The 14,986-nt window shown below is 56.3% G+C and overlaps 1 protein-coding gene across 1 annotated transcript; it reads left to right on the top strand.

The window, feature by feature from the left end:
* Positions 1 to 3,271: 3,271 nt before the first annotated feature.
* On the top strand, positions 3,272 to 13,595 carry POMGNT1 (protein O-linked mannose N-acetylglucosaminyltransferase 1 (beta 1,2-)). Its single transcript, XM_084871916.1, has 22 exons — positions 3,272 to 3,377; positions 3,839 to 4,005; positions 4,811 to 4,925; positions 5,072 to 5,190; positions 5,830 to 5,895; positions 5,984 to 6,097; positions 7,311 to 7,428; positions 7,617 to 7,715; positions 7,872 to 7,999; positions 8,298 to 8,368; positions 8,590 to 8,665; positions 8,827 to 8,910; positions 8,999 to 9,040; positions 9,233 to 9,291; positions 9,849 to 9,921; positions 10,004 to 10,132; positions 10,216 to 10,341; positions 11,768 to 11,832; positions 12,026 to 12,070; positions 12,285 to 12,420; positions 12,744 to 12,853; positions 12,938 to 13,595. Exons 2-22 carry the CDS (start codon positions 3,886 to 3,888, stop codon positions 13,023 to 13,025), a joined length of 1,983 nt encoding a protein of 660 aa, XP_084728042.1. The 5' UTR covers positions 3,272 to 3,377; positions 3,839 to 3,885; the 3' UTR covers positions 13,026 to 13,595.
* Positions 13,596 to 14,986: the final 1,391 nt, after the last annotated feature.

The following is a 14,986-nucleotide window of genomic DNA, read 5'->3' as shown; positions in this document are numbered from 1 at the left end:
TATAGGCTACAGGCAATGCGGGCTGGGGGGATCGCCGAGGGTGGGCACTTCCAGGTATCTACAGGACTAGATTGTTTAATCTTTCCACAATGATAGGTAGTTCCAGAAAAAGGAGGATAGACTGCATTCCAATGTTGGCTCCTATGTCCCGGGGTGTATAACTCTCAGCCAGGTTAGAATGAACTTTCTCTAATCAGAACAATCATGGTTAACAGCATGATTAATATTTCTTATAATTATAGCTGATCTCCACTAATCCATTTCTGCCCCAATAATTGCAGAGGGTGAGTAGAAGAGCTGGATCTAAAGTAGTGGTTAGAATTTAGCTAGCCACTGACACTGCCTGTATAGCTAATTCTAAAGTGCTTGGATTTTATGCTACAGGCAATGAGGAGCCATGAAAAACTATGCTTTGGCTTGATTAAAAAAAATTTTTTGTTGTTGATTTCAGAGAGGAAGTGAGAGGGAGATTTAGAAGCATCAATGATGGGAGATAGTCATTGATCATCAGCCTCCTGCATGCTGCCTACTGGGGATCCAGCCTGAAACCTGGGCACGTGCCAGGCTGGGAACTGAACTGTGACCTCCTGGTTCATAGGTCAATGCTCAACCACTGAGCCACACTGGCTGGGCTTGATTTTGGTTTTTAATCCAAGTAATTCCAGCCCATGGTTACAGGATAAAAGATAGTTACACCTGCCCTATCCTTTCCCACCTATAGTACCAATCCCAAGAGACAATCACTTTTAGGTATTTTTTTTCCTAGTATATATACTTATAACCCCACAATAGGTTTGTACCACTCTTTCTTTCTTCCTTCCTCTCTTTCTTTCTTTTTGTTAATCCTCACCCAAGGATGTTTTTCCATTGATTTTTAGAGAGAGAGTGGAAGGGAGGAAGAGAGTCAGAGAGTGAAACACCCATGTGAGAGAGATACCTTAGTTGGTTGCTTCCCACACTCGCTCCCGACCAATGCTGGGGATCGAGCCTGCAACCAAGAGGCACATGTCCTTGACTGGAATTGAACCCAGGACCCTTCAGCCCAAGGGCCAATGAATGCTCTATCCACTGAGCCAAACCAGCTAGGGCTATACCACTATTTCTTTTTTAAAAATATATATTTTATTGATCTTTTACAGAGAGGAAGGGAGAGGGATAGAAAGCCTGAAACATTGATGAGAGAGAAACATCAACCAGCTACCTCCTGCACACCCCTCACCAGGGATGCGCCCGCCACCAATGTACATGCCCCACACCGGAATAGAACGTGGGACCCCTCAATCCACAGACCGACGCTCTATCCACTGAGCCAAACCAGTTTCGTCAATACCACTATTTCTTTTTTTTTAAATTCATTTTTTAATACCACTATTTCTTTTAAAAATTATTTTTATTGATTTCAGAGGGAAAGAGAAAGATAGAAACATCAATGATGAGAGAGAATCATTGATTGGCTGCCTCCTGCATGCTCCCCGTTGGGGATCAAGCCCACAATCCAGGCATGTGGCCTGACTGGGAATCAATACGTGGCCTCCTGGTTCATAGGTAGAGACTCCACCAATGGGCCCCGCCTGCAGGATATACCACTGTTTCTGAAATTTTAAACATTGTCTACTGACTTCCTATTGTGATAAATAAGGATTTACCTCATACTCTGTAGTTCCCTTCTTCCATTGGCCCTAAATATTTTTAGCCTTAACCTTAGTTTATATACTGGCTATCTTTGTAATTTTAAGTAACATTTTTCCTTAGTATCTCTTGATTCATGGAATGTTAACATCTTGGGGGATACCATCCCACCATTTAGGAAGCAGATGGAATATGGAGAGTTCAAAAATAACTAACTGTCCCTAACTGGTTTGGCTCAGTGGATAGAGCATCGGCCTGTGGACTAAGGGTCCCAGGTTTGATTCTGGTCAAGGGCATGTACCTTGGTTGTGGGCACATCCCCGATGGGGGGTGTGCAGGAGGCAGCTGATCGATGTTTCTCTCTCATCGATGTTTCTAATTTTCTTTTTTTTTTCTTTTTAAAAAAAATATATATTTTATTGATTTTGTACAGAGAGGGAGAGAGATAGTTAGAAACATCGACGAGAGTCATCGATCAGCTGCCTCTTGCACGCCCCCTACTGGGGATATGCTCGCAACCAAGGTACATGCCCCCGACCAGAATCGAACCCGGGACCTTTCAGTCCCCAAGCCCCAAGCTGACGCTCTATCCATTTAGCCAAACCGGTTTCGGCAATGTTTCTAATTTTCTATCCCTCTCCCTTCCACTGTAAGAAATCAATAAAATGTATTTTTTAGTCGAGACCGGTTTGGCTCAATGGATAGAGCGTCGGCTTGGGGACTGAAGGGTTCCGGGTTCAATTCCGGTCAAGGGCATGTACTTGGTAGCGGGCATATCCCCAGTGGGGGGTATGCAAGAGGCAGCTGATCGATGACTCTCTCTCATCGCTGTTTCTAACTCTCTATCTCTCTCCCTTCCTCTCTGCACAAAATCAATAAAAATATATTTTTTAAAAATGTATTTTTTAAAAAGATTGGGATAGTAGTGCCCACCTCATGGAGCTGCGGAACTAAAAGAGTTAGTAGGAAGCGCTCAGAACACTGACTGCATAGAGGAAGCACCAAACAAGCGCACTCCCATCCACAAAGAAGGGACCTGGGCGGAGACGTGCAGTGACCTGCCCAGGACCTGGGTGAGGCAGAACCAGGCTTTTAGTTCCCTTTGGCCGTCAGAGGCCGCGCATGCCGCAGACCTGCGTGCAGCCTCCCCAGCTCCAGACGGTCGTGGTGTCCCAGGCCCGCGCTCCCTGCCCCGGGTGCCGCGCTCTCGGACCCGGGATGCCGCGCTCCCTGCCCCGGGTGCCGCGCTCCCTGCCCCGGGGTGCCGTGCTCCCTGCCCCGGGGTGCCGTGCTCCCTGCCCCGGGGTGCCGCGCTCCCTGCCCCGGGGTGCCGTGCTCCCTGCCCCGGGGTGCCGTGCTCCCTGCCCCGGGGTGCCGTGCTCCCTGCCCCGGGGTGCCGTGCGCTCCAGTCCAAGCTCCCACTGGAGCTGGATTTGCCGCTGGCGGTGCAGGAGGCGAGGGACCCGCTGCTCCCCGGCACCCGCTGCTCCCCGGCACCCGCTGCTCCCCGGCACCCGCCCGCGGCCGCGGAGCCGGGGCGGGGCGGGGACGCGGGGATCCGGGGACACCCCGCCCGCCGCCCCGCCCCGAGCGCCGCCCGCCGCCCTCTCACCCCCGGAAGCCGGGAGGCGGGCCGGGCGGGCCCGAGGCGGGGCCTCGGCGGCATGGAGGAGGCGGAGGCCGCGGCGGGCCGGGCGGAGCGGGACCGGCCCGAGAGGGCCCCGCGCGGGGCCCAGGGCCCCTGAACCGTGAGTGCTCCGGGCGGGGCCGGGGAGCGCGGCCGGCCTCCGGGGCCTCGGGCGGCCCGGCCCCGCGAGGAGGAGGAGGAGGAGGGGGAGGAGGAGAGCGGGGCCGGATGGGAGGGGGCGCGGGGCAGGGCGCGGGGGGCGGGGGAGGCCTCCGCCCCTGCCCATCCCAGGACGGGGAGGCCCGGGGGTCGGAGCTTGGGGGGCGGGTGAGCCTTGGAAGCCGGTGGTTTGCCCTCTTCCTCGGGCGCCTGGGCAGCTGTCAGTCCCCGGTCCCCGGGGAGCTCCAGCTGGCCTCACCCGCTGAAGGTTTCCTTCGGGAAAGTTGGGCCCCGTTCCCCAGGTCACACACAGGCTGGATGCCGGCAGGGGAGCGTTCCCGGGAGGGCCTCCCCCACTCCCCGGAGGCAGTGACTTTAGGAAGAACACCTCACTTACTCCATGGCGTCCTCTGGTCCCCCCCGTTCCCTGAAGGCATGGGTTCAGGACGGCGGTGACCCTCCCATCCGGCATGGACGACTGGAAGCCCAGCCCCCTCGCCAAGCCCTTCGGGGCTCGCAAGAAGAGGAGCTGGTACCTGACCTGGAAGTACAAACTGACCAACCAGCGGGCCCTGCGGAGATTCTGTCAGGTGCAGAGATGTCCCACCCCTCATAGGGCTTCCTCCCTCCCAGCCTAGACCATAAGCACTGGACCTCCTCCTCCTGGGCTGCCCTCACCTCCCTAGAGAGGGAGGGGCTATGGGTTCCTCGTGGGGAAACCTCTCTGGGTCAGGCCCCTGCCAGGTAGTGGTGTGGGCCCAGAGCAGCCTTCTAGGCTTCCGACAGAAGCAGGAAGTCTGATTAAAAGGCTTTGCCGCCCAAACCGGTTTGGCTCAGTGGCTAGAGCGTCGGCCTGCGAACTCAAGGGTCGCAGGTTCGATTCCTGTCAGGGGCATGTGCCTTGATTGCGGGCACATCCCCGGTGAGGGGTGTGCAGGAGGCGGCTGATCTATTTATGATTCTCTCTCATTGATGTTTCTAACTCTGTCCCTCTCCCTTCCTCTCTGTAAGAAATCAATTTTATATATATATATAAAGGCTTTGCCCAGGAGCCCACACCAGTCAGGCAGTCAGCCCTGGGACCCAGGTCTTCTGATGCTCAGCTCCCTCTCTGGGACTGGCTCCATCTCTGGGAACTAATTGTGGAGGGAACCGAGGCAACCAAAGCCTCTCCCAATGAAAACTACAGGCGCTCTGGGAAGGGAAGAAGGGAAGGTGGGGCGGGGAGATCATGGACCTGGGCCCTGGTTGGACGCGTAGAGCTGGGCCGGCAGGAGGAGAGAAAGACCCCGGTTCTCCCTGTGCGTTCACTGCAGACAGGGCCCTCCTTGCAGGGAGACCCTCGCTGACCTGGAGGGAATTTCCCTCTTGAGTCGTCCCCACCCCTCCCCTCAGACAGGGGCTGTGCTTTTCCTGCTGGTGACTGTCATCGTCAACATCAAGTTGATCCTGGACACACGACGGGCCATCAGCGAGGCCAATGAAGACTTGGAGCCGGAGCAAGACTACGGTGGGGCGAGGCTGGGGAGGGGACTGGTGTGTGTGTGTGTGTGTGTGTGTGTGTGTGTGAGGCGGGGGTTCCCGGGATCTCACGGCTGAAACAGTGGCAGATCCCACAGGCTGAGACCACCTCCATGACCCGTCGTGTCCTCACAGATGAGGCCCTGGGCCGGCTGGAGCCGCCCCGGCGCAGGGGCAGCGGCCCCCGGAGGGTCCTGGATGTGGAGGTGTATTCCAGCCGCAGCAAAGTGTATGTGGCCGTGGACGGCACGACGGTGAGTGGGCCGGGGGCCGGCGTCCGCTCCTTTCTGCCCGGGATCCGCTGCCTGAGGGGGAACGGTGCCTCTGCCAGCTTCTACGTGTGTGACGCTGGAGGCCTCAGTGCCTCCTCGGTAACCTGGGACTAATCATGATTTCTCCTTGTCAGGCTTAAGTGAAAAGTATGTGACGTATGTTATCTGTGGAGGGTTTCTATCAGGAGTAATTATTAGTATGAGTAGGTAGTTAACTCATTGTTATTTATGTCAGAATGACTTCCGGGTCCCTTCCTTCGCCTTGTCTGGGGCACTGGGACCTGAGAGTAATCAGATCTGGCCCTGCTCAGAGGGGTTTGATGTAACAGAGCGTGAGGACCCCAGCGGGAGGCGGAAGCAGGCCAGTGCTCTAAGGGCGTGAAAGCCGTGGAGGGGAAGGCCGGAGAGAGAGAGGTGTGAGCTCTTTTGATCGGGTGCCGTGGAGGCTTCCTGGAAGGGGTGGCTTTCACGCTGGGCGGGAAGAGAATTGTGTAAGAGGCATAGATAGGCAGGAGGCGAGGCTTCATTTCATGCAGTCGCTGTTTTCCTTAAGTGCCAGTAAGACAGAGAGCCCTTGAATGCCAGAGTGAAGAGGTGGGCTTTGTCTCTGCCGCCCTGTAGGTCCTGGAGGATGAGGCCCGGGAGCAGGGCCGGGGCATCCATGTCATCGTCCTCAACCAGGCCACGGTGAGGCTCTGGGGGAGGGGACCTGGAGGGCCAGGGCCGAGTCCTGCTGCTGGTGACACACACTCACAGGTGGTCTGTGCTCTGCCAGGGCCACGTGATGGCAAAGCGGGTGTTTGACACCTACTCACCTCATGAGGATGAGGCCATGGTTCTGTTCCTCAACATGGTGGCGCCCGGCCGAGTGCTCATCTGCACTGTCAAGGTCAGTGACTGCCTGGCCCCATCCCCCAAGACCCAGCTCCAGCCCTGCCCACGGCCCTGTGTTCTATGCCCCTAATATGGCACACTGAGAAGAGACTCTGGAGGAAGCTAACTCAGCTTCCAACACTAGCCTTGTTGTTTATTTTTATATTTTATTGATTTTTAAAAATATATATATTTTATTGATACTTTACAGAGAGGAAAGGAGAGGGACAGAGAGCTAGAAACATTGATGAGAGAGAATCATCGATCAGCTGCCTCTCACACACCTCCTACTGGAAATGTGCCACAACTCAGGTACATGCCCTTGACCGGAATCGAACCCAGGACCTTTCAGTCCGCAGGCTGACACTCTATCCACTGAGCCAAACCGGTTTCGGCATTTTATTGATTATTTATAGCGAGGAAGAGAGAAGGATAGAAAGTCAGAAACATCGATGAGAGAAACATCGATCAGCTGCCTCCTGCACACCCCCCACTGGGGATGTGCCCGCAACCAAGATACATTCCCTTGACCGGAATCAAACCCAGGACCTTTCAGTCCGCAGACCGACACTCTATCCACTGAGCCAAACCGGTTTCGGCTAGTCTTGTTATTTTTATTAATTGAGAAGCAAGGCAGAATCCCTACCCTTAAGGAGTTTGTTCCAGCAGAGCAAGAGTAGCTAAGTAAATGTTTAATGTCAGGAAGTGATAATGTATATGAGGAAGAAAATAAAGAAAGGGAGATAGAGCGATGGGGGATGTATTTGAGAAAGGGAAGGCCTCTGTTAGGAAATGGCGTGTGAGCAGAATGCCGGAGGAAGTGTGGAGGGAGCCGTGCAAATATCTGGAGGAAGAGCATTCTAAATAGAAAGAAGGTCCTTGGCATACTTGAAGAAGAGAGGGATGCCAGGGGAGCTAGAGCAGAATAAGGGAGGGGGGAAGAGTGGGGAAGAGGTCAGAGAGAGAGAGCAGGGGGCAGAGGTGCATATTGTGTGGGATTATGGAAAGGATTTATTAGCCTGGTGACTTGGATGATCCTCAGATTTCTCCCTAAGCCTTCAGTGTTCTTATCTGTGGAATGACAGTATTCACAGAGGGCTGTTGGGATCATTTAACAGCTAATTTAAGGAAAAGGTTTGGCCTGGTGCTTGACACTAAGTTGGTGCTCCATGAGGCCGGGTCTCCTGGAGCTGTGCTGGTCAGGCTGACCACCTTCTCTGGTCTCCCAGGACGAGGGCTCCTTCCACCTCAAGGACACGGCCAAGGCTCTGCTGAGGAGCCTTGGCAGCCAGGCCGGCCCTGCCCTGGGCTGGAGGGACACCTGGGCCTTCGTGGGACGAAAAGGAGGTGCTGCCCCATAGCCCGTCCACCCTGTGGGGTTAGGGCCGAGGGGAGCAGAACCCTCGGTGGGGTGGGGAGGGAAGCGAGGAGGTGCCAGGGATGGTGCGTTGGATGAAAGTGGGCAGGGAGATGGGAAGAAGCTCCGAAACTGGAGTCTGGGGCGCCCATTATTCCTCGTTCCTGCCCCTGGCCAGGTCCCGTCCTCGGGGAGAAGCACTCTAAGTCACCCGCCCTTTCGTCCTGGGGGGACCCAGTCCTACTGAAGACAGACGTGCCGCTGAGCTCCGCCGAAGGTGGGATCCGCGGGGGCTGGGCTCTGGGGCGGTGCTGGGGCCAGGCTGGCCATTTGGCTCCTCTTCGTGGGGCTTTGTTCTCTTGACCGGGTGCCTGAATGCTTCAGGCCGCGCTGGCCTCACGCCCCCGTCCTGTGGACCCTCTCTCCCCCTCAGAGGCAGAGTGCCACTGGGCGGACACGGAGCTGAACCGGCGCCGCCGGCGCTTCTGCAGCAAAGTCGAGGGCTACGGGAGCGTGTGCAGCTGCAAGGACCCCACCCCCATCGAGTTCAGCCCCGACCCAGTGAGTGGGGCCTCAGGCAGTGAGGCTTGGACTCCTTCCCAGCTTGGCAAGGGGCCCCGGGACAGATCTACCTGAGCCTGGGAGCGAACCAGGAGCTGAGGATTTGCACTGAGCTCTGAAAGACGGGGCATCCTGGGGAGGGAGGGAGGGCAGGCCCTGTGAGCAAAGGCCCGGAGTCAGAGGAGGACTCTCTGCCTTTCCCCTGAAGTCCCCCTCGCCCCTCAGGAACTCCTCCCTTGGGGGGGACCCCAGGTTGGAGAGGGAATAAGGCAAGAGTGAAAAGCTGTCTCTCCCTCAGCTCCCAGACAACAAGGTCCGCAGTGTTCCCGTGGCTGTCATTGCGGGGAACCGGCCCAATTACCTGTACAGGTGAGCCCGGCGGCGGGCTGCACCCAGCACGGGCAGGAGGGAGCTTAGAGGGTGGGAACCCAGGCCCCCCTGTCTGTAGGGGGAGCTCTTGAGGTGGGCAGGAAGACCCTAGGTCCATTGACATATGTGGGTGAACGTGGGGAATGCGGGCCCAGCTGTGAACACGGGGAGCCCTGCATTGGGGGGACACAAAGACGCCTAACTTACCCTCGGCTCCCCAGGATGCTGCGCTCTCTGCTCTCAGCCCAGGGCGTGTCTCCCCAGATGATAACTGTGTTCATCGACGGCTATTACGAGGTGAGTGGGCTTTGGGGGCTTTGGGTGGGGCAGAGCTGAGGAGCAGTGATCACTGAGGCCTGGCAGGGGCTGTGACAGGCGGAGGGCTTGGTGGGTCAGGGCCTGCAGAGGTGGGCAGGGCGGGGGTGGCTCCGTGGGTGACCAGCGGCCATGCCCCCCAGGAGCCAATGGACGTTGTGGCGCTGTTCGGTCTGAGGGGCATCCAGCACACCCCCATCAGCATCAAGAACGCCCGCGTGTCTCAGGTACCGCCTTGGCAGGGAGGGCAGGGGCAGGCGCCTGGCAGCCCTGTCCACCCTAAGGCTCACGGGCCCGTTTCTGTTCCCCGCCCAGCACTACAAGGCCAGCCTCACGGCCACGTTCAACCTGTTCCCGGTGAGCAGTAAGCACAGAGCTCTTGGGCCCCGGGAGGGGAAACACGAGCATCAAGTCTGGCCTTAGGTGGCAAGCTCTTCGCCCTCCTCACCGGGAAAGTGTGGCGAGCGCGGCCTGAGGGGGGGGTGCGGGGGGAGGGGACCTGAGCCTGGGACGGTCCCTCGGGATCCTGTTGTCCCCCTCCCGCGGCAGGAAGCCAAGTTTGCTGTGGTTTTGGAGGAAGACCTGGACATCGCGGTGGACTTTTTCAGGTGAGGGGAATGCCTTGCCATCGCACCTTCTGTGAGCTGCATGGGGCCTCTTTGCTTGGCTGGGTCTCCGAGGAAGAAGGCAGTGAGGGGTCCTGGGGAGCTTTCTGGAGGAAGCAAGCTCAAAGGCGGGGCCAGAGTCTGAGCAAATGTGGAGTGGCAGGTGCTGGGCTGGAGTAGAGAGCTGAAAGGATCAATGGAGAAGAGACGGGAGGTTTAAGGGGAAGCACAAGGGGGCATGCTGAAACCGGTTTGGCTCAGTGGATAGAGCGTCGGCCTGCGGACTGAAAGGTCCCAGGTTCGATTCCGGTCGGGGGCTTGTGCCTTGGTTGCGGGCACATCCCCGATAGGGGGTGTGCAGGAGGCAGCTGGTCGATGTTTCTCTCTTATCGAAGTTTCTAGCTCTCTATCCCTCTTCCTTCCACTCTGTAAAAAATCAATAAAAAAAAAAAGAACAAGGGGACATGACTTTTGAGTCCCATCTCCAACCCTTTGTGTGTCACTGTATGACTGGGTTTGTCCTTGTCCCTCCCTGAACCCCTGGACCCTGCGTCTCTCAGTTTCCTGAGCCAATCCATCCACCTGCTGGAGGAGGATGACAGCCTGTACTGTATCTCTGCCTGGAACGACCAGGTAGGCTGAGAGGCCAGGGGTCGGCTGGGTCGTTGGTAGAGGCCCCGAGCTAACACCTCCCGCCACGGTCTCCTGTCCCCAGGGGTACGAACACACGGCGGAGGACCCGGCATTGCTGTACCGCGTGGAGACCATGCCTGGGCTAGGCTGGGTGCTGAGGAGGTCTCTGTACAAGGAGGAGCTGGAGCCCAAGTGGCCCACGCCAGAAAAGGTGTTCTGCCAGGGTAGGGGAGTGAGCTGCGGTCCCCTACCAGCTCCACATCTCTTAACCTCCACGATCTTCCATGCCCCCAGCTCTGGGACTGGGACATGTGGATGCGGATGCCTGAACAGCGCCGAGGCCGGGAGTGCATCATTCCTGATGTTTCCCGATCCTACCACTTCGGCATCGTGGGCCTCAACATGAATGGCTACTTCCATGTGAGTGGGAGGTGAAGGGCTGGGGGGGTGGAGGGCGGGAGGGGACGGGGCTAGTATGGCAGATAGCACAAAGAGCATGGACTCTGGGGCAACCCCAGGTGTGCCTCTCACTAGCTTTGTAACCGTGGGAAATTACTGACCCTCTTTTTTTTTTTTTTTTTTTTTTACCCGATAATATGTTTTTTTATTGATTTTTGGAGAAAGAGAAACATTGATATAAGAGGAAAACATTGATCAGTTGCCTCCCTACATGCTCCTACTGGGGATCAAACCCACAACCTAGGTGTGTGCCCTGGCCAGGAATCAAATCCAAAACCCGTAAACCCTGGTGTATGGGACGATGCTCCAGCCAACGGAGTCACCTAACCAGGGCTACTGATCCTCTTTAAAAAATATATATTTTTATTGATTTCAGAGAGAGGAAGGAAGAGAGAGAAACATCAATGATGAGAATCATTGATCAGCTGCCTCCTGCACACCCCTTCTAGGGATCAAGTCAGCAATCTCAGCATGTGCCCTGACTGAGAATCGAACCATGACCTCTTGGTTCATGGGTAAATGCTCAGCCACTGAGCCAATCTGTTGGGCCTGTTGATCCTCTTTTTCCTGTTTTTTTATTTTTAAAATACTGTTCCCCTAGTAGGGCTGTGAGGTTATGAGGTTTAAATGAGCTGCTATATGCAAAATGCGTTGAGCTGTCAGCATTATATAAGGGTTAGCTGGTATCATTTTTATTATTACTATTCTTAGCGCGAGGCTGTGGGTGCGGGGAGAGTATTTCTCTGCCAGGCACATATCCAGCCCTGCAATTCTGCCCTCTCCCGCCCTTGGAAGTTCTGCGGCCTGAACAGGGAGGTCCCCCGTCTCTACCCGCTGTATGGCTGTGTCCAAAGGGCCACTCCCCCGTTATAGCAAGGGAGGCCTGGAGACAGTCCAGCCTGAAGGAATGGGCAGCTTCCAGCTTGAAACCTCCCAGAAGCCAGAACGGCCCTCAGAGACCAGCTAATATAAGACTTCCACTCATTTCCCCAAGAAGTGCAGGCATTTAGCTCAGCACCACAGTCACAAGAGCTCCCTCTCCCAGCCCAGCCAGCCCCCTTGCCCACTGCCCCCGGCAGGACCTGTTCCTGGCTTCGTGGATCCAGAACAGCTTGCCCAGGGAGAACCGCCGGGGACAGGACTAGCTCAGGGTCAGTGGCAGGAGCTGCTGGTGTGGGAATGAGCTCTCTGGCAGTGCCTAAGTCCACATTAAAGGCAATAAGGACCCGCCAAGGGTGTTGCCAAGAGGACAGGAAGACAAGGAAACTAGAGGGACCTTCACAGGTCCAGGACTTACTTTGTGGGCCTGTGGGTATGGAGTGGGTCAGTGGGCACGTGTGGGCCAGACAATGGAAGGCTCTCATTTGCACCTTCATGCCCCCTCCAGGAGGCCTACTTCAAGAAGCACAAATTCAACACGGTGCCAGGCGTCCAGCTCAGGAACGTGGACAGGTAGGGGCTGGGGACAGGGCAAGGAGTAGGATAGCTGGGAGTCTTGATGATCGTTATTTTGACCGTCCCTTCCAACCTGAGGCCTGTGTGTTTATCCCAGCCTGCTGTCCCCCAGTTCCCATGTGAACCCCAGCCCTGCTCCTGGGAACAGGGGGCTACCCTCTCCCTTGAACCATGTCTCCCTCTCCTTTAGTCTGAAGAAGGACGCTTATGAAGTGGAAGTCCACCGGCTGCTTAGGTATGGCCTGGCGCATGAGGGGTATGTGGCAGGGAGAGAGGAGGAGTCAGATACTCGGGTCTAGGCCTCGTCATTTGTGGGGCCCACTGCAAAATGAAAATCAGGGCTCCTTTTTTAAGAGGGCAACAACTGAGCAAGGGGCCTTGTGTGATACACTCATGACTGAGGGCCTTACTCCGCTTCTTCCCGCGCGCGCCACCCACCCCCGCTGCAGTGAAGCCGAGGTGCTGGACCACAGCAAGAACCCGTGTGAAGACTCTTTCCTGCCGGACACCGAGGGCCGCACCTACGTGGCCTTTATCCGAATGGAGAAAGACGATGACTTCACCACCTGGACACAGCTTGCCAAGGTGCCCCTACACCGCACCTGCCCTAGAACCCCTCTCCCCCAGGACACAGGGAGCCTTTCACCTTAGAACCTTCCCATTGCACTTTCAGGCCCATCTTTCAACCCCCTTGTCCGGATTTATATTTTAAAAGATGCTCCCTCTTGTTAGAAGGTGGGGGGGAAAAATTAATTTTTTGAGAGATTGTAAAAAGAAAAAGAAAAGATGCTATCCTTTGCAAGTTGAAGAGGCTGCTGAGGAGGGATGGGGGCTGGGCCTTGGGTCCTCAGCGGGCCCTCCCCACAGTGCTCGGACCCAGGCCTCTCCCTGTCCCCCGCCCCCCACAGTGCCTCCATATCTGGGACCTGGATGTGCGTGGCAACCACCGGGGCCTGTGGAGGCTGTTTCGGAAGAAGAACCACTTTCTGGTCGTGGGGGTCCCAGCCTCTCCCTACTCGTGAGTGCCTCGTTCCTGCCCTCGGAGGTGGGAGACTGGCTGGCTGGGACACAGCGCATGACCCCTTTCCCGTTACCTCCCCAGGGTGAAGAAGCCACCGTCAATCACCCCAATCTTCCTGGAGCCGCCCCCAAAGGAGGAGGGAGCCCCAGGCGCTGCAGAACAGACATGAGACCTCCTCCGGGACCCTGCAGGGCTGGGTACTGTGTACCCCCAGGCAGGCTGGCCCTTCACCCCATCATGTAGGATTTTGTAGACACTGGCAGGGGTTGGGGCTGGCTTGTTTTTAACATGAGACTTAATCACTAACTTCAAGGGGAGGGTCCCCCTGTCCCAGCGCCCCTGTGTCTGAGTTGGAGGTCTATTTATTTACTTCCTTGTTGGGAAAGGGCAGGACAGTGGCTGGGATCCCCGAGCAGCTGACCCTGCCCTTTTATACTCCCTCCTCCCAGGCCTGGCTCAGAATTTAACCTATTTATTTACTGTCCTGAGGGCCTTGGAAACTGGGTGAAGCCGGAAGGACCTGGATTCTTTTATGGACTGGGGTGCTGCCCTGAGGGTGTGGCTGGCTCTCACTCAGGAAACTGCTGAGCCCAGCTCCCAGACAGGGCCAGCAGGGGCCGCCCGCGGATGCAGACACACTCAAGAGACCCTCCCCCTGACCCAGGCCTCTCAGCCTCATCTTTGTCCAGGTTTCCAAAGCTGGATAAGGTGGTCATTGATTAAAAAAGGAGAAAACCTCTGTGGATGTGTCTCTTGATTGTGTGTGTGTGTGTGTGTGTGTGTGTGTGTGTGTGTGTGAGAGAGAGAGAGAGAGAGAGAGAGAGAGAGAGAGAGAGAGAATGGTCATGATGGATGGTGAGTTTTCCTTACTGCCCCCCTTAGGGTTTATCTTCCGTTTGGGCCATTTGGCCACCAGAGGATGCCCAAGTCTTAAACTTCAGGGTGTTTCCCTAGGCTCCACCCTAGAGCCTGACCTGTTGGGCTGAGCGTGGAGTGGCCACCCCACACCCTGTTCCCTCTGTTTAACCACCAACCCGTTTCCTGCCTGGCTTGTCGGGGCCAGGCACTTGTCCCCTGATACGGAGCAAAAGAGAACAAAAGGAGATATTTAGGTGTGGGGAGGCGATGGGAGCACATGAGTAGAGTGAGGCGTGGGCGGGAAGGAAGTGGGTGAGACAGAACCGGGTCGGGCATCACTCAGGAGGCTCGGACTGCGCGGCAGATGGCGACAGGAACAAGGATTTCTGTGGCCATTGGGCACTGTTCGCAGATTTCATAGCTGGGCATTTTTTTTCTGAAGAAAAGCCATTGTTTTCATCAGACTCTCACCCAGTCGGTGATCCAGAGAGGTTTAGAAAATCGAAGGTACCAGAAAATGAATGGAATTGTCTGCAGGGAATGGATGCGATGCCCCAAGCAGGGGAAGTTTGACATTTAAGGGAGCTGTGAAGGACTTAGGATCAGGGGCGTGAGCACAGAACACTCCTTGAGGAACGGTCTGCCTGCAGAGCCGTGTGAGGTGAGTCTGGTGAGCAGCTGTGGGGCCCTGGCCAGGAAGGCAGGGGTTCCCGCCCTTTCGCCCGCTCTGCCCCTGCCTCCCCCACCGGTGCCTGGCGCTCAGGTCGGCGATGGCACGGGTGGTGTGTGGTTAGGTCGGTTCTTGCCACCCTGCTGACTTCAGTGTTTGCTGTAGCTAGAGATAGTGTGTGAGGTGCCACAACAGTCAGATTGAGGAGCAATTAGCCTTCTATGAGGCGGAGGCCCACCCTGGGCAAACAAATCATCAACCTTCCCTGTCAGGCCCTCAACGCCGGCCTGCCCCACCCACGCTGAGCACTTCTTGTTACTGGTCGTTCCCACCATCAACGGAGCCTTGACCCATCTCAGGAGTTGTGTGTGCAAGGCATAGTAAGGTGGGGAAGGGGGCTCATTGCTCTCCCTGCCCACCCCCCAGCAGGGTCCTAATTTTGGCCTCAAACTAGCTCTGAGGCACAGTATGGCTCTGGTCAGGTCACTTCCTCTCTGGGCTCAGCAACCGGTGGTAGTTCCTGGCTCCCTTAGAAAAACCTGGGAGGAGGGACCCAGGGGTCAAAGGGAAGCAAGAGGAGGACTGGTTAGCCAGGCTGGGCT

This window comes from Pipistrellus hanaki, assembly GCF_964339955.1.
Source record: "Pipistrellus hanaki genome assembly, chromosome: 2".
NCBI classification, from domain to species: Eukaryota; Metazoa; Chordata; class Mammalia; order Chiroptera; family Vespertilionidae; genus Pipistrellus; species Pipistrellus hanaki.
The sequence above is the reverse complement of the archived record's forward strand: the minus strand, read 5'-3'. Positions and strand labels throughout refer to the sequence as shown.